Source organism: Pseudophryne corroboree, chromosome 1, assembly GCF_028390025.1.
Source record: "Pseudophryne corroboree isolate aPseCor3 chromosome 1, aPseCor3.hap2, whole genome shotgun sequence".
NCBI lineage: Eukaryota > Metazoa > Chordata > Amphibia > Anura > Myobatrachidae > Pseudophryne > Pseudophryne corroboree.
This window is the reverse complement of record NC_086444.1, coordinates 276,410,534-276,436,512: the sequence shown is the minus strand read 5'-3', so window position 1 is coordinate 276,436,512 and position 25,979 is coordinate 276,410,534. Positions and strand designations below refer to the sequence as shown.

The window sequence follows — 25,979 nt, the reverse complement described above, 5'->3', positions numbered from 1 at the left end:
GGTGTCATAGGTAACGACATTACTATAACATCACAGACTAAGCAGGACACATAACAGAGGTATCACACATACTAGAGGGTGTCATAGGTAACGACATTACTATAACATCACAGACTGAGCAAGACACATAACAGAGGTATCACACATACTAGAGGGTGTCATAGGTAACGACATTACTATAACATCACAGACTGGGCAAGACACATAACAGAGGTATCACGCATACTAGAGGGTGTCATAGGTAACGACATTACTATAACATCACAGACTGAGCAAGACACATAACAGAGGTATCACACATACTAGAGGGTGTCATAGGTAACGACATTACTATAACATCACAGACTGAGCAAGACACATAACAGAGGTATCACGCATACTAGAGGGTGTCATAGGTAACGACATTACTATAACATCACAGACTAAGCAGGACACATAACAGAGGTATCACACATACTAGAGGGTGTCATAGGTAACGACATTACTATAACATCACAGACTGGGCAGGGCACATTGCAGAGGTATAACACATACTAGAGGGTGTCATAGGTAACGACATTACTATAACATCACAGACTGGGTAGGAAACATAACAGAGGCATCACACACACTAGAGGGTTTCATAGGTAACGACATTACTATAACATCACAGACTGGGTAGGAAATATAACAGAGGTATCACACACACTAGAGGGTGTCATAGGTAATGGCATTACTATAACATCACAGACTGGGCAGGGCACATAACAGAGGTATCACACACACTAGAGGGTGTCAAGCATAAAATCACAGCGGATCCTTTGGTTACTAACCACTTAACTGCCAATTTTTCCCTACAAAACTGCTGGTAACATTGGGCCTAATTCAGATCTGATCGTAGATGTGCTAAACTTAGCACATCTACGATCATTTACTCTGACATGTGGGGGGAACGATGCTTTTGTACCCGACGAATAGCTCCCTGCCAGCGCAGCTATTGCGCGCTGGCAGGCAGCTACCCGACGCATCCCGGCTCGCAGTGGCTGCGTGTGACGACATGCAGCCGCCGTGGCCCGCCACCCTCCCCCCAATGGTCCAGACACGTCTCCGTTGTCCGGACCGCGCCCCGCCAACAGCGTTCTAACGCCATTGTCACGCCCCCTCCCGCCCCGCGACCGCCTCTGCCTGTCAATCAGGCAGAGGTGATCGCACCAGTGAGATGCTGATAGCATCTCACTGGGCTCCCTTGGTGCGCTCGCTGCACGTGCGCATTCCACAAAGTAATTCAGACTGCGATCTCTGCCGCTGCAGCGATGCAGTCTGAATTATCCCCATTATTTTTTTATTATTTTTTATTCAATATAGTTTAAAAAGTATTTTTTCAAATATTAAAATATTATATTATGCACATCTGCAGAACCGATCTCCTTATCGAAAACTCTCGGACACAGTGGGGTGGCGCGGTCGCATGTGATTTGACCATGCCAGTTAAGTGGTTATTAATGAAATGTCATGTCATGATTTAATATGTAATTAGGACTCTGTCATTTGTTTTCTTTGCTAAAACCATTGGGAAATTGTAGCGTTAACTTTGTAAGCAGTAGACAAATCCCAAATATTGCTTTGTTATTCCTATTCCATGTACACAGCCCTGCATAACAAACCCTTATCCAGCTACTATCAGTACAGTCTGGGTATTCTGGCTATGTGCGTCAGTGACAAGACGATGGACAGACACGTGATACACAAGCTCATCCTTGCAGCAGAACACAATCAGTTGGGCCACGGAGAATCCATCTCTATAGGTAGGAGAAGATTGAATGGATTCAAATATGCTCTTCATAATTCATTAAAATGTCAGTGAACCCTAGGTGGACACAAGGTATGAAAGCTTGTTCATTTTGCTGCAAAATATTATGACAATATGGAAATAGGATTAAAAAATTGTTCATGAATCATTAGCTAAAATGTTGATGTACAATACAATAGCTGAAGCGGCCAGGAAGTGTGATCCCTGCATCATTTCTGCACATCCACAGCACAAAGCATGTTACTGTATAAGTGCAGCTTAGCCTACAAATGTAGCAACTGCTGTAGGAGAGATCTAAGACCCTTATTCATGTTAATTAGCAAATCAAAAAAGTTAGCAATTGGGCAAAACATCACCCAAATCTAAATCTCTCTGCACATTCTATGTCTGCCCCACCTGCAGTGCAACATGGGTTTGCCCTATTGCTAACTTTTTTGGTTTGCTTTGCTAACAAACCTGAATAATATCCCTAGGTCCGTTTTACATATCTAGGGGTTCTGGCGCCCCTGGCAAAGTGAAGCACTTGACCTCTACACCCCCCCCCCCCCCAATAGTTGCATGGGCATGCTGGATCAGAGCCTGGACTCCGCCACCTCTGCCAGGTGATAAATCCACCGCCGGACTGCGCCCTGTGGCCAAAGGGGGAGAGAGTCCATGGAGGGTGACACCCACACCTAACATCTTCCCTGTGTCTGTACATGAGTGATAAATCCCCAGCACACACATTGAGTATGTGATATTATATCAGGGGTGTGTATAGTCAGGGATAAGCTCCCACCACACACACTTAGTATGTGATCTTACATTAGGGGTGTGCATAGTCATATATAAGCAGGGATAACTCCCCAGCATACACACTGTGTAAATGATATTATATAGGGGAAGGGGTCTGTATAGTCATATACTGTATAATCTGCATTTCCCTATGCTTTCCCTACCCACCTATAGTTTTACAACACCTCTATAACACCCTGCGTGTCCCTAGCCTACCCTACCTGCCTTTCTGTATGTCATTTTGAACATCCTGCATTCAAGTATGCCCTTCTTACCTGCTTCTTTCTATGTTTTAACTACCGTACGCCATCTGCCTATGCTCTCCCTACCTCCCTGCATTTCTGGATGATCTCACTGCTTATTTCTAAATTATGTACACATAACATATTATTAACACACTAGGTTATTCATCCTGCCCTGCCTCCGCTCTTCACGCCGTTGCAAGGGCCTACGCCCCCTTAACCATCGCACACTCCTTCCCCATAAAATATGTAACCACTACCAACATTAGCCTTGAATGTAATACTCCATATAATACAAATAATGCCCGGCCAAAGGACGTGTAGCCCCTTACGACAGTGTGAGGAGCGCCCGCAGGGCGCGATGAATCGCCTAGTATATATATATATATATATATATATATATATATATTAGAAAAATGTAATAGATGTAGTTGGTGAGGGCACAGTATTCCTTCTAGTTAGAGGTGTTAAACAAATATGGTATTGAGACTTAGAGAATCTACAGTAGCTATGAGTTTATTGTGTGTTACAATATGTGTGAAAAAGAGACTGCTAAGACAAAAGGTAAAGGAATATACAGTAGGATGCTACAGGTAGATCTTGCTGGTCAGAGAAGCAATATGACATCTGAGGCCTAAGTGAAAGTAAGGAAGCTGCTAGAGGACAACTTTGGAATTCTGTGGTGCAAACATTTAATTCTGATCTTGTTCCAATTGTCGTAATTGAAACATATATTTACACAATACTTGGAACCAATATACCCACTTTCCACACCTATTTACAGAATATTTTGTAGTCACGATCTGCCTCGCAGACCACACTGATGCAGATACACCTTGACAAAGGGGCGTCACTGCCCCGAAACGTTGGATGAATTGATGTGATGGATGAAACGCAGTTTTTGCAATTATTGTCACAGCCTCTGAGTGCTGCTGCATGTTGGAATTATGTATGTATCCGGATGGCACCTGAGCAATCTGAGTGCCGATTTAACTCTTATTTATATACTGTGTATATCTAATCTATATATATATATATATGGGTGTGTAGACAGCTATATATATATATATATATATATATAGAGAGAGAGAGAGAGATATTTATAGTTTTATATATATATATATGTGTGTGTGTATATATATATATATATATATATATATATACTTATTTTTCAGTTTACAATCTATGGGGTCATCCGAGTTGTTTGCTTGCTAGCAACTTTTTGCTGTGCTGCGATCAGATAGTCGCCACCTATGGGGGAATGTATTTTCGCTTTGCAAGTGTGCGAACGCTTTTGCAGCCGACGGCACGAAAAAGTTTGTTGCAGTTTCTGAGTAGCTCTGGACTTACTCAGCCAGTGCGATCACTTCAGACTTTTTAGTCCCGGAATTGACGTCACCCGCCCTGCAAACGCTTGGACACGCCTGCGTTTTTCCAAACACTCCCAAAAAACGGTCAATTGACACCCATAAGCGCCCTCTTTCTGTCATTCTCCTTGCGATCGGCTGTGTGAATGCATTCTTCATTAAATCCATCACCCAGCACCAATCCTCTGTGTACCCGTACAACGCACCTGCGCATTGCGGTGCATACGCATGCGCAGTTTTGCTGAATTTTAACCTGATCGCAGCGCTGCAAAAAGTTGTTAGCGAGCCATCAACTCGGAATGACCGCCTATATTCCCTACCACATGAACACACACATATACACTAGGCCAATTAAACTACCTTTGTTTATTTGTTATGGGGGATAAAAAAAATATTTACAGTATGTATGTATTAATGTGAGCACTGTTATCATCGGTTATTTTATGCTATTGCAGATACAGAGGCGATGGCTGGCTTAGCACTCCTATGTGTGAAAAAACGCAGTAGTTATCCCCGTGAGCTCATCGAGGAAATCAAGCGGGAGGTTAAAAATATTAAAGAAAAGATTTTGGCATCTCAGAGGCCTGAGGGGCAGCTGGGAAACATCTACAGCACCCCACTTGCTGTGCAGGTGAGCCTCCTTATATAAGTGTGCCATCCAGGACCATAGAGGGGTCGTCGTCCCCCCCCTCCCACCCCCCATGAATTAATTAAATAATTAATTAAAATAATCTGGCAGATTGCCCACCCCCTTGTCTCCCTAGCGAATTCTGTAGTCAACATGTACATATTTACATGGCCGGTTTGGCTTCTCTGTGCACAAGATAGTGTGTAAGTCATTAGCATATTCATAAGTCACCTGCGCAGGCATCTGCGTGCTCCACTGAATCAACCCCAGTGACAGCTACGTATAGGCTTGTTCTGGATGGTAAGTAACACAGCTTCCATTCCTAATACTCACAGCCTAAAGCCGCACGTTTGCTACGTGCTGCATCACACAGCATAGGACTTGTCTGTAAGAAGAAGCTTAGAGCTCTGTTGATCTTGCAGGGAAGTTTCTCCTGGTGTATTTAGTTTTAGGAATTTATGAAAGCCCTTTATCCTTACAAATCTTCTCTTCCCCAGTTTCTCTCACAATTGATTGGCAAAAAAACAAAAGAATCCTGTTCTAAGGCAATGTCTGCCCTGGTGGAAGCCATGAAGCAAGGAAAGTTCTCTAACCCGGGGATGATGTCCCAGCTAATACCTGTTTTGCACCATAAATCTTACATGGATGTGGCTAATGTACAATGTGGAAAAATTGAAAGTAAGTCATTTAGCTGGTGCTTGATACATTGTCCTCAATTAATGGTAATATTCTGAGTGCTGTACAAGCAACAGTTTATTGTTTCTATTTGTCACTTGGCCATACCTGCTGAGAGTATTGGCAGCAACATTAGGCAACTGGCTCAAAATACAATGGGGTATATGTAATAGGGTCTGAGTTTGCCAGAGGTGCGGCATGCCGGCTGATCTCTTTTATTTATTTTTCTCAGCGGCAATCATTTACAAGGCATGGATTTGTTTTGTAAATGATTGCCGCTTTAAAAAAACATCCTGATTCCTGTTATCTACCAGTATCCTCTGTCTGCAGTCCTCAGCAGTCTGCTGCTCTCCTGCCTCTTGGCCTGCACCTGCTGTACCATCTACTGCAGTTGTTCCAGGAGATTCCCCTGAATTGAGTACCTATCTGGACCCTCGCTCCATCTTAAGTAACAGTCTGCATATGGCTGATTTCCATAGGTCGGTGCTGGGGTTTGTTTTCTCCTGTTCTGAGTTTCTGCACAATAGCGGTTCCTGGGTCTGATTCCACTTCCAGGTATGGGTCAGGGGTGTAGCCAGAACTTTGCGGGCCCTATAGCAACATTTTGAAGAGGCCCCTGTCCCAATGCTTCTAGAAAGACATCTCTCTGCACCAGTTGTTCATTTTATGACCCATAGTAGTGCCCTAATTCATATTAGTGCCTTAGTTGATGTTATACCCCATAGTAGTGCCCTAGTTCACATTATGTCACACTGTGGGGCTGCCAGTGCACATTATGCAACACAGGACCTCCAATTCACAGTAAGACATACAGTGTCCCTAGTTCATATTATGTCACATTACTGTGCCACCAGTTCATTTTATGCCACACTATAGTGCCTTCACTTCATATTATGCCACACTATAGTGCCAGCACTTCATACTGTGCCACATTACAGTGCCCCAGTTCATATTATGTAACATTATAATGCCCTCCAGTTAATTTTATACCACATTACAATGATCAGGTCCAGGGTTGTACCTAGATATTTTGTAGGACCCAAGGCAAAAGTTTATAAGGTGTATATAACACAATGTAGCTTGGACATGGAATGTGGGTCCACCTCAGCTCTGGGCCCCATAGCAGCTGCACTCCCTGCACCTATGGTAACTACTCCCTTGGTCAGAGTAGTTCCAGGTGGATAGCTGCAACAGTTACAATCTTGGAGACGTTAAACTCCAATTCCTTATGTGAGTTCTGAGTTTATAGGCTCCAGGTTTGGTACTGTGCACCTCCGAGTTTCTCCAGTTGTATTTGAGTTCCCAGTAGTGGGTCCCAGCCTTTTAGCTTCTGTGTCCTTGTGCAGATTTCAGTCCAGAGTACCACTCTGTGTTGTTGCAATTGACACGGATGTCTAAGCTTGTAAGCTATAGTTGTTAGGGTCTCCTGCCCTGTGCTGCCACGTCGTCATGGCAACCGGGAGACAAGTGCTAGTGGAGTAACCTGAGCGCAGCTGATACTCCGGTTCGGGTCTTTTGCTGTGCAGTGGTTATAGGCTCTGTGCACGGCAGGGGATCCGGTGCTGGTTTTTGTGCTCACAGTCTGTGAGGTCTGAGTGGGGCGTGGACAGCACCTGCTTTATAAGGCCTCTTTTCAGGGTAAGCAGATGCTGCTGAATCTCTGTTGGTTAGTCAGTTCATGAAAGTTAGCCAGTACTGTGTAGCTTTGTATTTGTTTGTTGCTTACTGCAAATAGGCCTGGGGATTTGGTATTACACTCTGCCAATCCAGACCTAGCAGTAAGACTGGAGTCAGTCGTTTAGCTTGCTGGGGTTCTGTTATTACTCTGTGAACTTAGCAAGTTTGCGGCTGTATTCTAACACTTGCCTGTCTAATCCTGTCTCACTGTGCTAGGTGTCAGGGGTCAGTTTAGTGGCAGTAAGCTTAAACCTGTGCACTGCAAGTGAGAATCAGGATTGTGGAGGCTCTCCTTGTGTCTATCATTCCATCTCTGACCAAGGAGTTTACTGCCACACCCGTTGGTAACCCTTTAGGGTTTTGCTGTTGCCCTTAGCAACAGCATTTCGGGTTCTCTACGTATTAAAACACAACATCTTGCTTTTTACATCTGAGCAGTTCTAATACAAGGGAGATACCCAGTTCCTTAGCCTCTGGGCTTCTCTGTTCACTGTGTGTGTATTTTGTTACCCTATCACCTTCTGTGTACGTTATGTCATATTCCCCAGTTTGTCTGTGAGTCCATTTGGAGTGCATAACAGTTCAAACACCAGTACATTCCTGCAGACACTGGAGTGCATAACATATTCAGCAGCCTAATACTCCTGTTGAAATTTTGTGGGAATATGGAGCATACCCCTCAAAATACGTTGCAACAGGTGGTCGATCAGGTGCAGGTCCTGACTCGACAATTTAATGATTTGTCCATTAAAATGCACACCTCCCAGGCTGCTGGCGGAGCTCCCGCAGCAGCAGCACCTGCAGGGGTTAAGGAGCCGAAAGTAAATCTCCCGGATCGTTTTTCTGGAGATCGCTCGCAGTTCTTTTGTTTCAAGGAGAGCTGCAAGCTATACTTCCGGCTTAGGCCTCAGTCTTCTGGGTCGGAGATTCAGCGGGTGGGCATAGTGATTTCCTTGCTACAAGGAGACCCACAGGTCTGGGCATATGGGTTGCAGCCTGACTGTCCGTCGCTTAAAAGTGTTGATGCTTTTTTTACGGCACTGGGCATGTTGTATGATGACCCTGACAAGACGGCCTCAGCCGAGGCTCAGATTTCGATCCTTAAGCAAGGGCGAAGGCCAGTTGAGGTTTACTGTACGGAGTTTCGGAGGTTGGCCCATGATACCCAGTGGAATGACCCAGCCCTGAGACACCAGTACCGAAGAGGTCTTTCTAACCAGATAAAGGACCAACTGGTACAATATCCCTTGCCTGATAGCTTGGATCAGCTCATGCAGTTATCCATCCGGGTGGATAGACGGCTGAGAGAGCGTAGGCTTGAAAGGGAGACTGAGATTTCCTTCCTTCCCAAGGGAACCTCAGACTCTGAGGAATTTTCTGAGGAGCCTATGCAGATTGGGGCTACCCGCCTCTCCTCGCGTGAGAAGACGCGGAGGAGACAGCAGGGGTTGTGTTTGTACTGTGGGAATAAAGGTCATGTGGTAGTATCATGCCCAGAAAAGCCGGAAAACTTCAGGGCCTGAGGGTGATGGGAAATATCCTGTCAGGCCAGAAGTCAGAATTTCCCAAGAAGACTTTTATCATTCCGGTGACCTTGAAGATCCTCGGTCAAACTGTCAAGACTGAGGCCTTTGTGGACAGTGGGGCCGACGGGGTTTTTATGGACCGCCAATTCGCCCTAAAACACTCTGTTCCCTTAGTACCCTTGGCATCGGAAATTGAGATTTGTGGGTTAAACGGGGAACCATTATCCCAAGGTAAAATTACCTCTTGCACTAGCCAGATTTCTTTGTTTATTGGAGCCACACACTCTGAAAAATTGTCCTTTTATGTGACTGTCTGTACTTTTGCCCCATTGGTGTTGGGGTTACCCTGGTTAAGGGCCCACAATCCTCAATTTGACTGGGTCTCTGGGGAGATTCTTAGTTGGGGTACTGATTGTTTCAGGAGTTGCTTGAGCCTTCCAGTCAGGCTCTCGCAGCTAAGTTTGCCAGGATTGCCAGGGTGTTATGCAGATTTTGCGGACGTGTTCTCCAAAAAAGTTGCAGAGGTACTACCTCCCCATCGCCCCTATGACTGTGCCATTGATTTGTTGCCAAATGCTAAGCTTCCCAAGAGCAGGTTGTACTCCCTGTCACGTCCTGAGACTCAGGCTATGGCAGAGTACATTCAGGAGAACTTGGCTAAGGGATTTATCAGACCTTCACAGTCTCCAGTTGGGTCGGGGTTCTTCTTCGTGGGTAAAAAGGACGGTTCGTTGCGACCCTGCATCGACTTCAGGGAATTGAACCGTATCACGATTAAAAACTCATACCCACTGCCTCTCATTTCGGTCTTGTTTGACCAGCTTTGTACTGCCACCATTTTTTCTAAGATTGACCTACGCGGTGCGTACAATCTAATCCGAATAAGAGAGGGGGATGAATGGAAGACTGCCTTTAATACCCACTCAGGGCATTATGAATATTTGGTGATGCCTTTTGGGCTCTGTAATGCCCCGGCAGTCTTCCAGGATTTCATGAATGATGTGCTCAGGGAATATTTGGATAGATTCTTAGTTGTATACTTAGATGACATCCTAATCTTCTCCCATTCCCTGGAGGAACATCGGAAGCATGTACGCTTAGTCCTCCAGAAACTCAGAGACCACCGGCTTGGGGCGAAGCTGGAGAAGTGCGAATTTGAAGTTCAGCAAATCGCATTTCTAGGATATATTATCTCCCCAGAAGGTTTCCAAATGGAGGGTTCCAAGGTACAGGCAGTCCTGGATTGGGTGCAGCCCACTAGTTTGAAGGCGCTTCAGCGTTTCCTGGGCTTTGCGAATTTTTATAGACGATTTATCGCTGGATTTTCGTCTATAGTGGCGCCCTTGGTGGCACTCACTAAGAAAGGGGCGGATGTTGCTCACTGGTCTTGTGAGGCTAAAGCGGCTTTTGTCCGTCTCAAAAGGGCATTTGTTTCGGCCAAGGTGCTGCGACACCCAGATCCAGAGCGTCCTTTTGTGGTGGAGGTGGATGCCTCTGAGATGGGTATTGGGGCAGTGCTTTCTCAGATGGGAGTGTCTGATAATCGCCTTCATCCCTGTGCTTACTTTTCCCGTAAATTTTCGCCTGCCGAGATGAATTATGACGTGGGTAACCGGGAATTGTTGGCTATTAAGGATGCACTCAAGGAGTGGAGACACTGGCTTGAGGGGGCTAAGTTTGTGGTCTCAATTCTCACTGACCATAAGAATCTGGCATATTTAGAGTCAGCGAAGCGTCTCAATGCCAGGCAGGCACGATGGGCTTTGTTTTTTGCTCGCTTTAATTTTTTGATAACATATCGCCCTGGGTCAAAAAACATCAAGGCTGATGCGCTCTCGCGGAGTTTTGCTCCAATCCAGGAGACCACCGAGGAGCCGTTGCCCATTGTTTCCCCATCATGTATTAAAGTGGGCATTACCCAGGACCTCTTATCATTAGTCCTTAGAGCACAGGAGCAGGCTCCTCCAGACCTTCCGGTAGGTCTTTTGTTTGTGCCTCCTAGGTTAAGACAGCGAGTGTTCCTGGAATTCCATGCCAAGAAGTCGGCAGGTCACCCGGGTATTGCCAGAACTCGGGAGTTGCTATCTAGGGCGGTGTGGTGGCCCTCGGTGGCTAAGGATGTGGATCAGTGGGTTCGGGCATGTGACATCTGTGCCCGAAATAAGACTCCTAGAGGGGTTCCTGTTGGCCCATTACATCCACTCTCTATCCCATCTAAGCCATGGACCCACATTTCAATGGATTTTGTGGTGGACTTGCCCAAATCCTCGGGGATGACAGCCATCTGGGTTGTCGTTGACAGGTTTTCGAAGATGGCGCACTTCGTTCCACTGGTTGGGCTGCCATCAGCCAGACGCCTGTCTGAATTATTTATGCTGCATGTTGTGCGTCTCCACGGGTTGCCACTTGATGTGGTCTCTGACCGCGGATCCCAGTTTGTGGCCAAATTCTGGAGGGCATTTTGTTCCGATCTCCAGATTTCTGTCAGCTTGTCGTCAGGCTACCATCCGCAGTCTAATGGGCAGACTGAAAGGGTGAACCAGTCCTTGGAGCAGTTCCTCAGGTGTTATGTCTCCAAGTGTCAGACTGACTGGGTTGCTCATCTGTCCATGGCGGAGTTTGCCTATAACAACGCGGCTCACTCTGCTACAGGGATCTCTCCCTTCCTTTGTGTGTATGGGCATCATCCTAAGGCCAATTCTTTTGACCCCCTGGACTCCACGCCTGGTGGTTCCTCTGTGGTTTCGGTCCTTAGAGGTATTTGGCGGAAAGTGAAGAAAGCCCTTGTGTCTGTGTCATTAGTGACCAAAAGGGTTTTTGATAAGCGGAAAAGACCCTGCAGCTTCAAATTAGGAGACTTCGTCTGGTTGTCTACCAAGAATTTGAAGTTGAGACAGCCATCTCATAAGTTAGGGCCCCGGTTCATCGGCCCTTATAAGATCACCAGGGTTATCAATCCGGTGGCATTTCAGTTAGATCTACCCCGTTCTTTGGGTATCAATAAAACATTTCATTGTTCCCTTTTAAAACGGGCGATTAGTAATCCTTCTTCCAGTGGAAGACCTTCCCCTCTTCTGATACGTGGCCAGAGGGAGTTTGTTGTTGAAAGGATTCTTGACTCCAAGGTGGTTCGGGGTCGGCTGTCATTTTTGGTGCACTGGAAGGGGTATGGCCCGGAGGAGCGGTCGTGGGTGCGCAGTTGTGATCTTCATGCCCCCAGACTGATACGCTCTTTCTTCTCGCAGTTCCCCGATAAACCCGGTGGTAGGGGTTCTTTGACCCCTCGTCAGAGGGGGGGTACTGTTAGGGTCTCCTGCCCTGTGCTGCCACGTCGTCATGGCAACCGGGAGACAAGTGCTAGTGGAGTAACCTGAGCGCAGCTGATACTCCGGTTCGGGTCTTTTGCTGTGCAGTGGTTATAGGCTCTGTGCACGGCAGGGGATCCGGTGCTGGTTTTTGTGCTCACAGTCTGTGAGGTCTGAGTGGGGCGTGGACAGCACCTGCTTTATAAGGCCTCTTTTCAGGGTAAGCAGATGCTGCTGAATCTCTGTTGGTTAGTCAGTTCATGAAAGTTAGCCAGTACTGTGTAGCTTTGTATTTGTTTGTTGCTTACTGCAAATAGGCCTGGGGATTTGGTATTACACTCTGCCAATCCAGACCTAGCAGTAAGACTGGAGTCAGTCGTTTAGCTTGCTGGGGTTCTGTTATTACTCTGTGAACTTAGCAAGTTTGCGGCTGTATTCTAACACTTGCCTGTCTAATCCTGTCTCACTGTGCTAGGTGTCAGGGGTCAGTTTAGTGGCAGTAAGCTTAAACCTGTGCACTGCAAGTGAGAATCAGGATTGTGGAGGCTCTCCTTGTGTCTATCATTCCATCTCTGACCAAGGAGTTTACTGCCACACCCGTTGGTAACCCTTTAGGGTTTTGCTGTTGCCCTTAGCAACAGCATTTCGGGTTCTCTACGTATTAAAACACAACATCTTGCTTTTTACATCTGAGCAGTTCTAATACAAGGGAGATACCCAGTTCCTTAGCCTCTGGGCTTCTCTGTTCACTGTGTGTGTATTTTGTTACCCTATCACCTTCTGTGTACGTTATGTCATATTCCCCAGTTTGTCTGTGAGTCCATTTGGAGTGCATAACAGTTCAAACACCAGTACATTCCTGCAGACACTGGAGTGCATAACAATAGTCCATATCTATTGTTACACTGGCTAAATGATACAGTGGAAAAACATACTTAATGTCAAAGTACTTAAATAATTATTACTTAAATAATCTCTGTAGATCCTAATTTAGCAATATTTGTCATAGTTGTTTATTTTCCCAGCTGATTGTCTAATATCTGTTTATGTTTACTATAATTTGTTTGTTAAAACCTTAATTAGTACTCACAACATAAATCTTATATATTCACTCTATCTATCTATCTATCTATCTATCTATCTATCTATCTATCTATCTATCTATCTATCTATCTATCCTTTTTTTAATGTATGCCGTCATTTACATCTTTTAGCACACAAGACCGCAAGTAAAACCCTAGCTAGCCAGGGTCTGTGAAATTGGTAACTGTCCCCTCTGTACAGTCCACACATATCCTTCCATATTTTAGTTTTCTTCAATTTGCCATCCTCCAGAACCCAGGCCGACATTGCTGTGTGACCATATCATACAACCCACCAAGAACAATCTGGCTGGACAGTTATGCAATAGGTAGCACACACCCTTGTGTAGCAATGCCTATTTCCCTATAGATTGTAAGCTTGCGAGCAGGGCCTTCCTACCTCTATGTCTGTCTATTATTACCCAGTTTTGTTTTATCACTGTTGTTTACAATTGTGAAGCACAATGGAATATGCTGTGCTATATAAGTAAATGTTAATAAGTAACTTTGCACCTCGCCTTTCTGTAGACGATCCATTGGTAATCCCCACTTCAACCTCCCCACCCAATACTGACATTGGTGAAGATCTGATCCAGGTCCGGCTGGTGGTAGAAGGCCAGAAGTTCAATAAACTCTTTGAAGTCCATTCACAGTCCTCACTCCTTGACATACTCAAAACCGCACGGAAACAGAATTCAGATTTCTCGTAAGTTCAAAGATATAAAGAACAATGTTTTGGTAAATTCCAGTGAAACATCCCTTTAAAGAAGCATTGCTTGAAGTAATGTGTGCCTGGCTTCCCATGGATTATGCAAATTCCAACCATGATCTGCGGAACTGGATCTTTAGGGATTAACATACGAGATCCTTCGTTACTGACACAGGGTTTTTATCCCTGAATGAAAAAAAAATAACTGCTGTGTCTTATGCAGCTTTGGACACTTGATTTAAAGAGGCAATAATATTAACTACAAAACCAGGCATGTTATGTTATTCTCTAAAACTCATGTCACTAAACGGCAAAAAAATTGAACTAAAGGATTAGATTAATTGTGTAAAATGCTCACTGTAGTCACAGAAACAACAATAATAGAATTTTAATCTTGATCAGGGAAATTCTTTACTGATTTAATAGTCTAATTGTGGATAAATGAGGGTAAATGTTATAGCCTGCAAACTGCAGCCATCGGAGGGTCCCTGTGAGAGTCTGTACGATGTTTTACAGTAGCAACTATTAAAAATAACACTGTAACCAATCTGTTTTTTGTCTGTTTAACGATTGCTACTTTAATACACCACATATGTTAGATAATTGATATCTAATGAATGATATTAAATTAATCAGCATAATTGGTTCTTTGGACTTTACACTCTCAATGAGCTCTATATATATTAATAACTACCTCCTATGTCAGAGGTTCCCAAACAAAGTCGTCACGGCACCCTAAAAGTCCAAGTTTTAAGTATATCCATACTTGGCCACAGGTGACTTACTTAGTGCTTCAATGTGATTTAACCACCTGTACTACTGAGCCATGGATAGCTTTAATACCTGGACTGTTAGGGTGCCTCCAGGACTGTGTTTGGGAACCACTATCCTATGTTGCACAGTTCTTTATTCTTGTATTTAAAACCTAATGGGGGAAACAAAACAAAGATCTGTCTATAGAAAAAAGCACAGGACAAGCTAAATGAGCCATTTTGTCTGTTTCTGTATTGCATTATAGAAAATATTTTTCCCATTTTGCTGAATACAGTAAATTTAGTAAATGTTACATTACAAATTTTCTCCCACAGATTTGAAACAAAAGACTCACTGCACGGACCTTTCCTGATGTCAGTCAATGATGTCAAGGGCTATTGGCAGCTTCTCAGGGATCCAGATGTTTCCTTGTTAGAAGGTGAGTTAATCGTGTTGACAGTACTGTGGGTTTGCCAGCTCTTGCTACAGATTGGCTCCATTAGCTTAGATCCTCATCTAGGGATATGTTTACTAAGAATCGTGTTTCTGCCGATTTGGTGGGAGTTTGATCTCGATTTTTATGGGACGCGTTTTTCTGCAACTTTTTGTAATAATTTTCGGGAATTTACTAAGCTGCCGAGTTTTCGGTTTTCGGATTTTCCGATGTCGATGCTATTCGTATTTGTCGGGCAGTGTTTTATGGTAGTGATTAGTAAAACACTGCCAGACATAACACAAGAAAGCCCAGCCGGATCAGTGAGATCCGTGCAGGGCTTCATTGTATATAGTATTTAAAGTGTTAAAAGTAAAAAAAAAAATTGCGTGGGGTCCCCCCTCCTACGTATAACCAGCCTTGGGCTTTTTGTGCCGGTACTGGTTGCTTAACTACCGGGGGAAATTGGACAGGGGTTCCCCAGTATTTAGACAACCAGCACCAGGCTCTGCGTCCATTCTGGTTCCAAAAATACGGGGGACAAAAGACGTAGGGGTCCCTCGTATTTTTAAAACCAGCACCGGGCTCCACTAGCCAGACAGATAATGCCACAGCCGGGGGACACTTTTATATAGGTCCCTACGTCCATGGCATTACCCTCCAACTAGTCACCCCTGGCTGGGGTGCCCTGGAGGAGTGGGGACCCCTTAAATCAAGGGGTCCCCCCCTCCAGGCACCCAAGGGCCAGGGGTGAAGCCAGAGGCTGTCCCCAGCACCCCTGGGCGGTGGGTGCCGGGCTGATAGCCTTTTCCAGTGTAAAAAAAAAGAATATTGTCTTTTGTTTTAGAACTAGAAGTCCCAGCAAGCCTCCCCCACTTGCTGGTACTTAGAGAACCACAAGTACCAGCATGCGGGGAAATAACGGGCCCGCTGGTACCTGTAGTTCTGCAACAAAAGAAATACCCAAATAAAAACAAGACACACACACCGTGAAAGTAAAAATGTATTTAAACACACTTGCACACTCATACATACTTACCTACATCCCACGTTGCCCAATCACGTCCCCTTCTCCAGCAGAATCCAATCTTGTACCTGTAAAAATTAAAAATATACTTACAAACAATCCAGTAATGATCTGTCCTCTTCTGTCCTGAAGTAATCCACGGCTTTGAAAAAAACCAAAACGTCATGGCGCTCTCCTGATTGGCTGTGCGTTATTAGCCTGTCAACCAGGAGTAGCGCATCTGGTCGATATCAGTGTAATACAGAGGGAATGAGCCACTTAGGTGCAGGATGATGCACTGTTAGGTTGCACCACAAAACATGGTTAATAGATGGCAGAGTGTTTCTATGCTTTCTGGGGGGCTTTCTACTTATTATTATCATGTTTTTCTTATACGCCTTTCACATCACAATGCCGGGTCACACCTAGGAATTGGAAACGGGTCCTTCCCGGGTGCGACCCGGCATTGGACCCTTACACACTGGCTTCCCGACCCAGCAATATGCCGGGTCGGGTTGCCATCGGGGGAGGGGACCGCGGCGGCATCGTGGGCGGATGTGGAAGCGGCGCTGGGAGATGAGATCAACTCCACGCCGCCTCTGCCTATACTGTGACTGTCCCGGGTCGCATCGTCCCTGCAACCCGTTCATATTGCACCTAACCCGGTAAAAACCCGGGAATTCGTTAGTGACCCCTTCCACACCGCACAGTGACGCACGACGACCCGGCAATATACCGGGTCGATACCGGGTTAGTTGTGCGGTGTGAAAAGGGTATTATTGTGCTACATCATCATTATTTTTTTGAATACATTTTATAGTATGTATTTATGTTTCTCAGGTATTGCTGATTACAAGCCCAAGAATGGTGAAACGATCATCCTGCGACCTGGATCGTTATGATCTAACATAACGCCATGATTCAAGACCACTAGAGTGTTTTATTACTATTCTGTTAGAAGGCAGATCATCCTGCCAGTCTCTAGAGCAGGCATTCCCAATCACGGTCCTCAAGGCACACCAACAGTGCAGGTTTTAGTGATATCCAGGCTGCAGCACAGATGGTTAAATCAAAATAACTGAGCTACTAATTAAGTCACCTGTGCTGAAGCCTGGATATCACTAAAACCAGGACTGTTAGTGTGCCTCGAGGACCGTGGTTGGGAATGCCTGCTCTAGAGTACTAACCTACTTCTGTAATATTTCTTTAATCATGTGAGGAACTTGCCTTAAACTTTTATTGTTAATTATGGATTACCACTAGAATGATGATAGCAATGCAAAAGAAACAAAGGTAAGATCTAATCAGCTGCATTTCACAGCTGCAACACTTAGGGTTCTAAGGAGGTAACATAATAATTTATGCAGAATTAGAAGCACATTCATCAGTCTAGCTCATATAATATCTGTGCAAATTCAGAATCTGCTCCCGTGAGGTCAAATACATTTTCAGAAATAATGAAATTAGCAAGGTAGATAAAGAGCTCATGCGTGAATGCCCTCCAGGCTCCTGTTCTTAAATATCTACTTCTAAAGTAGATGCATCAAGGTCACTTGAAGGAAAGTATGATTTCATGAATTACGGGATGCAGTAGTCTATAAACTATGTATTAGTCATCTGATCTGTGATACCAGGAACTGGTAGCTGATCGCAATGATAAGTATTGTAGTATTTAACTGAAAGCTGGTTATTACTATTGCACTGCTATTTGATGTGCCTCCATACACACAGCTGTGATTATCCCTTTGTGACACTCCCATAACTATATTAGACCCCTTTAAGACATACTGTACATCAAAATTGCGGGTGTATGCACCTGAATGTGCATCAACCCTGGATTTTGGAAGGGTCATGGAGCTGAGACACAGGAATTTGCCGGCGTGCTAGACCCGGCAATTTCCCATGTCTGATGTCTGAAAGGTTTCTAAATATGGCTGGACTTTAAAAAGAGCTGGAAGCTCCACTGTTGTATAGCACAGAACTGATAATGGACACAAGTCAGTGTTATTTATACTGTTATAATTCACATTGAGAATATTTCTAGTCTAAATTTGAATAAACTTTGCCATCTTGTAGAAAAGTCTGTTATCATTATGTGTGTTACTATTATTATTTTAATTACTTTTGTATCTGATCTATAGCTTATGTGGAGGGGGTGCTGGACTGCCACCCTAAATCAAAGCATAATAAGTGGTGCTACCATACTGAGACTTGTGGTGCCACACAGAAAAAAAAGAGAAAATGCAGGTGCACACTCTATACACTAAGAACACTGGCAATCAGAATAATTATAATAAACTCTGCAATTTAACATGGAGTAAAATGTAGGTTCTTAGCATACAATTTGTCCAAAAAATATGGGCCCACCTTCGATGGCTAGGTGACCTCATCATGTCGGTCCCTAACAGACCTATGGTTCAAGTCCAGAGCATGGGAACCCCCCGGGCTAGCACAACTCAACCACCCTAAGGCATCAGACTAGTGAGAAGCAGCAGTTTAAATGTGGAAAAGTGTTACATTAATAAGAAGTAGCAGCTCAGTGCTACAATATTATATTGGTGAGAAATAGCAATTAGGGTGTTAAAAAAAGGTTACATTAGTAAAAAGCAATTTAGGAGCTAAAAAGTGTTAGAGTAAGTTTTACAATTATGATGCCGTGAAGCAGCCCGGACACATCAACTCAAGGAGCCACACCCCCTGAACCCATTCCTAATACTGACATATTATATACATTTATTCAGGACTTACCATTCATAGTGCCTATTCCAATATGTAGTATGCAAATGCAAGGACCCTGTACTAATTAAAACACCCAAGGATATGTGGGAGGGGTACTAGTGCAAGCTGAAGGAGACTCTGCCTTCACATGTACACACATGCAGAGGCATAGCGAGGGTGGTCCCAGTGGAGCTCGTGCTTTATGCGCATGTTCCTGGAAGGGCGTAGGATGGACATCAGACATCCGACAGGGAGCGGATCACTTGCCATGCCTGAAGCACATAGAGAGATCAGTGCGTCCAGAAGGGAACATAGTGTGGGGGGAGTAACAATTGCAACTCCACCCCAAACCATTCCCCCAGCACTGATTTCTCAGGCTCAGCACAGAAGTCAGCAGGTGATCCGTCCTCTCGTTGGATATCTGATCTCCAGCACCCTGTGAAAGGGAGGAGGAGGGGATCTGGCTGAGTGGGAAGTGTGGTGTGTGGTTTATTTTTTTGGGGGGAGGCTGTCTGAGCGGAGATCTGTGTGAGTTTGAGTGTGGTGGAGACCCGTATGTGTTTGAGGGGAGGGGTATTATGTGAAGGGGGAGAGAGCAGTGTGGGGGGATATCAGTGAGTGGGAAGAGCTGTGTGTTTGTGTGTTGTGGAGATCTGTATGTGTTTGGGGGAGGGATATTGGGGCAGATGTATTAACCTGGAGAAGGCATAAGGAAGTGATAAACCAGTGATAAATGCAAGGTGATACACGCACCAGCCAATCAGCTCCAATATGTAAACTAACAGTTAGGAGCTGATTGGCTGGTGTGTGTATTACCTTGCATTTATCACTGGTTTATCACTTCCTTATGCCTTCTCTAGGGAAATACATCTGCCCCATTGTGTGAAGGGGAGAGCTGTGTCGGGGGATCTTAGTGATTGGGAAGAGCTGTGTGTGTGAGGGGGGGCTGATTGAAGAGGGGGCTGTGGGAGGGGTGATCTGGGTGGGGGGATCAGAGTGATGGGGGAGAGCTGTGTGTGTTTGAGGGGAGGTGAGCTAGGGAGGGAGAGCTGTGTGAGGAATTTATATACAGAATTGTGTGTATTTTTATTAGTGATGAGCGGGTTCGGTTCCTCGGAATCCGAACCCGCCCGAACTTCACCTTTTTTTCTCTGACGTCCTAGTGGATGCTGGGGACTCCGTCAGGACCATGGGGAATAGCGGCTCCGCAGGAGACAGGGCACAAAAGTAAAGCTTTAGGATCAGGTGGTGTGCACTGGCTCCTCCCCCTATGACCCTCCTCCAAGCCTCAGTTAGATTTTTGTGCCCGTCCGAGCAGGGTGCAATCTAGGTGGCTCTCCTAAAGAGCTGCTTAGAGTAAAAGTTTTGTTAGGTTTTTTATTTTCAGTGAGTCCTGCTGGCAACAGGCTCACTGCATCGAGGGACTTAGGGGAGAGAAGTGAACTCACCTGCGTGCAGGATGGATTGGCTTCTTAGGCTACTGGACACCATTAGCTCCAGAGGGAGTCGGAACACAGGTCTCACCCTGGGGTTCGTCCCGGAGCCGCGCCGCCGACCCCCTTGCAGATGCCGAAAAGTGAAGAGGTCCAGAAACCGGCGGCAGAAGACTTTTCAGTCTTCATAAGGTAGCGCACAGCACTGCAGCTGTGCGCCATTGTTGTCAGCACACTTCATAGCAGCGGTCACTGAGGGTGCAGGGCGCTGGGGGGGGCGCCCTGGGCAGCAATGATAGTACCTTATTCTGGCTAAAAATACATCACATATAGCCCCTGGGGGCTATATGGATGTATTTAACCCCTGCCAGGTCTCAGAAAAACGGGAGAAGAAGCCAGCCGAAAAGGGGGCGGGGCCTATTCTCCTCAGCACACAGCGCCATTTTCCCTCACAGAAATGCTGGTGGGAAGGCTCCCAGGCTCTCCCCTGCACTGCACTACAGAAACAGGGTTAAAACAGAGAGGGGGGGCACTTATTTGGCGATATGACTATATATATTAAAATGCTATAAGGGAAAAACACTTATATAAAGGTTGTCCCTGTATAATTATAGCGTTTTTGGTGTGTGCTGGCAAACTCTCCCTCTGTCTCCCCAAAGGGCTACTGGGGTCCTGTCCTCTATCAGAGCATTCCCTGTGTGTGTGCTGTGTGTCGGTACGTGTGTGTCGACATGTATGAGGACGATGTTGGTGAGGAGGCGGAGCAATTGCCTGTAATGGTGATGTCACTCTCTAGGGAGTCGACACCGGAATGGATGGCTTATTTAAGGAATTACGTGATAATGTCAACACGCTGCAAGGTCGGTTGACGACATGAGACGGCCGGCAAACCAATTAGTACCTGTTCAGGCGTCTCAAACACCGTCAGGGGCGTTAAAACGTCCTTTTACCTCAGTCGGTCGACACAGACACAGACACGGACACTGACTCCAGTGTCGACGGTGAAGAAACAAACGTATTTTCCTTTAGGGCCACACGTTACTTGTTAAGGGCAATGAAGGAGGTGTTACATATTTCTGATACTACAAGTACCACAAAAAAGGGTATTATGTGGAGTGTGAAAAAACTACCTGTAGTTTTTCCTGAATCAGATAAATTAAATGAAGTGTGTGATGATGCGTGGGTTTCCCCCGATAGAAAATTATTGGCGGTATACCCTTTCCCGCCAGAAGTTAGGGCGAGTTGGGAAACACCCCTTAGGGTGGATAAGGCGCTCACACGCTTATCAAAACAAGTGGCGGTACCGTCTCCAGATAGGGCCGCCCTCAAGGAGCCAGCTGATAGGAGGCTGGAAAATATCCTAAAAAGTATATACACACATACTGGTGTTATACTGCGACCAGCGATCGCCTCAGCCTGGATGTGCAGCGCTGGGGTGGCTTGGTCGGATTCCCTGACTGAAAATATTGATACCCTTGACAGGGACAGTATTTTATTGACTATAGAGCATTTAAAGGATGCATTTCTATATATGCGAGATGCACAGAGGGATATTTGCACTCTGGCATCAAGAGTAAGTGCGATGTCCATATCTGCCAGAAGTTGTTTATGGACACGACAGTGGTCAGGTGATGCAGATTCCAAACGGCACATGGAAGTATTGCCGTATAAAGGAGAAAAAGACAACGTCTTTTCAGCCTCAGTCCTTTCGTCCCCATAAGGGCAAGCGGGCAAAAGGCCAGTCATATCTGCCATGGGATAGAGGAAAGGGAAGAAGACTGCAGCAGGCAGCCCATTCCCAGAAACATAAGCCCTCCACCGCTTCTGCCAAGTCCTCAGCATGACGCTGGGGCCGTACAAGCGGACTCAGGTGCGGTGGGGGGGGTCGTCTCAAGAGTTTCAGCACGCAGTGGGCTCACTCGCAAGTGGACCCCTGGATCCTACAAGTAGTATCCCAGGGGTACAGATTGGAAATTCGAGACGTCTCCCCCTCGCAGGTTCCTGAAGTCTGCTTTACCAACGTCTCCCTCCGACAGGGAGGCAGTAGTGGAAACAATTCACAAGCTGTATTCCCAGCAGGTGATAATCAAAGTACCCCTCCTACAACAAGGAAAGGGGTATTATTCCACACTATATTGTGGTACTGAAGCCAGACAGCTCGGTGAGACCTATTCTAAATCTGAAATAGTTGAACACTTACATACAAAAGTTCAAATCAAGATGGAGTCACTCAGAGCAGTGATAGCGAACCAGGAAGAAGGGGACTATATGGTGTCCCGGGACATCAGGGATGCTTACCTCCATGTCCCAATTTGCCCTTCTCACCAAGGGTACCTCAGGTTCGTGGTACAGAACTGTCACTATCAGTTTCAGACGCTGCCGGTTGGATTGTCCACGGCACCCCGGGTCCTTACCAAGGTAATGGCCGAAATGATGATTCTTCTTCAAAGAAAATGGACGATCTCCTGATAGGGGCAAGGTCCAGAGAACAGTTGGAGGTCGGAGTAGCACTATCTCAAGTAGTTCTACGACAGCACGGGTGGATTCTAAATATTCCAAAACCGCAGCTGTTTCCGACGACACGTCTGCTGTTCCTAGGGATGATTCTGGACACAGTCCAGAAAAAGGTGTTTCTCCCGGAGAAGAAAGCCAGGGAGTTATCCGAGCTAGTCAGGAACCTCCTAAAACCAGGAAAAGTGTCAGTGCATCATTGCACAAGGGTCCTGGGAAAAATGGTGGCTTCTTACGAAGCGATTCCATTCGGTAGATTTCACGCAAGAACTTTTCAGTGGGATCTGCTGGAAAAATGGTCCGGATCGCATCTTCAGATGCATCAGCGGATAACCCTGTCTCCAAGGACAAGGGTGTTTCTTCTGCGGTGGCTGCAGAGTGCTCATCTACTAAAGGGCCGCAGACTCGGCATTCAGGACTGGGTCCTGGTGACCACGGATGCCAGCCTGAGAGGCTGGGGAGCAGTCACACAGGGAAAAAATTTCCAGGGAGTGTGATCAAGTCTGGAGACTTCTCTCCACATAAATATACTGGAGCTAAGGGCAATTTACAATGTTCTAAGCTTAGCAAGACCTCTGCTTCAAGGTCAGCCGGTATTGATCCAGTGGGACAACATCACGGCAGTCGCCCACGTAAACAGACAGGGCGGCACAAGAAGCAGGAGGGCAATGGCAGAAACTGCAAGGATTCTTCGCTGGGCGAAAAATCATGTGATAGCACTGTCAGCAGTGTTCATTCCGGGAGTGGACAACTGGGAAGCAGACTTCCTCAGCAGGCACGACCTCCACCCGGGAGAGTGGGGACTTCATCGGGAAGTATTCCACATGATTGTGAACCGTTGGGAAAGACCAAAGGTGGACATGATGGCGTCCCGCCTGAACAAAAAACTGGACAGGTATTGCGCCAGGTCAAGAGACCCTCAAGCAATATCTGTGGACGTTCTGGTAACACTGTGGGTGTACCAGTCGGTGTATGTGTTCCCTCCTCTGCTTCTCATAACCAAGGTACTGAGAATTATAAGACGTAGAGGAGTAAGAACTATACTCGTGGCTCCGGATTGGCCAAGAAGGACGTGGCACCCGGAACTTCAAGAAATGCTCACAGAGGACTCATGGCCTCTGCCGCTAAGAAGGGACTTGCTTCAGCAAGTACCAGGCCTGTTCCAAGACTTACCGCGGCTGCGTTTGACGGCATGGCGGTGGAACGCCAGATCCTAAGGGAAAAAGGCATTCCGGAAGAGGTCATTCCTACCCTGGTCAAAGCCATGAAGGAGGTGACCGCAAAACATTATCACCACATGTGGCGAAAATATGTTGCGTGGTGTGAGGCCAGGAAGGCCCCACGAAGAAATTTCAACTCGGTCGATTCCTGCATTTCCTGCAAACAGGAGTGTCTATGGGCCTCAAATTGGGGTCCATTAAGGTTCAAATTTCGGCCCTGTAAATTTTCTTCCAGAAAAAATTGGCTTCAGTTCCTGAAGTCCAGAAGTTTGTCAAGGGAGTATTGCATATACAACCCCCTTTTTGTGCCTCCAGTGGCACTGTGGGATCTCAACGTAGTTCTGGGATTCCTCAAATCACATTTTAAACCGCTCAAATCTGTGGATTTGAAATATCTCACACGGAAAGTGACCATGCTGTTGGCCCTGGCCTCGGCCAGGCGAGTGTCAGAATTGGCGGCTTTATCTCAAAAAAGCCATATCTGATTGTCCATTCGGACAGGGCAGAACTGCGGACTCGTCCCCAGTTTCTTCCTAAGGTGGTGTCAGCGTTTCACCTGAACCAGCTTATTGTGGTACCTGCGGCTACTAGGGACTTGGAGGACTCCAAGTTGCTAGATGTTGTCAGGGCCCTGAAAATATAGGTTTCCAGGACGGCTGGAGTCAGGAAAACTGACTCGCTGTTATCCTGTATGCACCCAACAAACTGGGTGCTCTTGCTTCTAAGCAGACGATTGCTCGTTGGATTTGTAGCACATTTCAACTTGCACATTCTGTGGCAGGCCTGCCACAGCCTAAATCTATCAAGGCCCATTCCACAAGGAAGGTGGGCTCATCCTGGGCGGCTGCCCGAGGGGTCTCGGCATTACAACTCTGCCGAGCAGCTACGTAGTCGGGGGAGAACACGTTTGTAAAATTCTACAAATTTGATACCCTGGCTAAAGAGGACCTGGAGTTCTCTCATTCGGTGCTGCAGAGTCATCCGCACTCTCCCGCCCGTTTGGGAGCTTTGGTATAATCCCCATGGTCCTGACGGAGTCCCCAGCATCCACTAGGACGTCAGAGAAAATAAGATTTTACTTACCGATAAATCTATTTCTCGTAGTCCGTAGTGGATGCTGGGCGCCCATCCCAAGTGCGGATTGTCTGCAATACTTGTACATAGTTATTGTTACAAAAATCGGGTTATTATTGTTGTGAGCCATCTTTTCAGAGGCTCCGCTGTTATCATGCTGTTAACTGGGTTCAGATCACAGGTTGTACAGTGTGATTAGTGTGGCTGGTAGGAGTCTTACCCGGGATTCAAAATCCTTCCTTATTGTGTACGCTCGTCCGGGCACAGTATCCTAACTGAGGCTTGGAGGAGGGTCATAGGGGGAGGAGCCAGTGCACACCACCTGATCCTAAAGCTTTTACTTTTGTGCCCTGTCTCCTGCGGAGCCGCTATTCCCCATGGTCCTGACGGAGTCCCCAGCATCCACTACGGACTACGAGAAATAGATTTATCGGTAAGTAAAATCTTATTTTTACACGGGTCCGAGCGACTCGGATCCTCCCGCCTTGCTCGGTTAACCCGAGCGCGCCCGAACGTCATCATCCCGCTGTCGGATTCTCGCGAGACTCGGATTCTATATAAGGAGCCGCGCGTCGCCGCCATTTTCACACGTGCATTGAGATTGATAGGGAGAGGACGTGGCTGGCGTCCTCTCCGTAATAGAAAAGACTAAGAGTGACATTGTTATAATTGTGGGGAGGATTGGGGACGGGGAGCAGCTGTTAGGGAGTACAGTGCAGGGTTTTGATTATACCACCAGTGAGTTTAATCCTTTGTTTCTCTGCCTAAAAAAAACGCTCCGACCACCATATCTGTGCTCACTCAGTGTGCTACACTGCTGCATGATACTGTATATCTGTGCTGAGTGCACTGCTCACACTGCCTAATTGTGGGGACTGGTGAGCAGTTATAGCAGGAGTACAGTGCACAGTTTTGCTGACAGTGACCACCAGTCCAGTATACGTTTGTCTGCCTGAAAAACACTCCTGTGTATTTTTTTTTCTTCATACTAGTTTGTTTAGCAGTCTAGAAAAAGAACCAACAAAAACCAAAGTGTCTGGCGCTAGATTATTTTGTA

General features: G+C 46.1%; 1 protein-coding gene across 2 annotated transcripts in view; it reads left to right on the top strand.

The window, feature by feature from the left end:
• The window catches only part of TCN2 (transcobalamin 2), a 38,512-nt gene extending 21,498 nt beyond the window's left edge, over nucleotides 1-17,014 (top strand). For both annotated transcript variants that reach the window (XM_063964290.1, XM_063964291.1), the window contains exons 5-10: nucleotides 1,629-1,784; nucleotides 4,628-4,803; nucleotides 5,298-5,478; nucleotides 13,594-13,771; nucleotides 14,863-14,966; nucleotides 16,807-17,014. In XM_063964290.1, coding sequence (XP_063820360.1) covers nucleotides 1,629-1,784; nucleotides 4,628-4,803; nucleotides 5,298-5,478; nucleotides 13,594-13,771; nucleotides 14,863-14,966; nucleotides 16,807-16,868 — 857 coding nt within the window. In that variant the 3' untranslated portion in view covers nucleotides 16,869-17,014. The remainder of the gene's footprint in view (nucleotides 1-1,628; nucleotides 1,785-4,627; nucleotides 4,804-5,297; nucleotides 5,479-13,593; nucleotides 13,772-14,862; nucleotides 14,967-16,806) is intronic.
• Nucleotides 17,015-25,979: the final 8,965 nt, after the last annotated feature.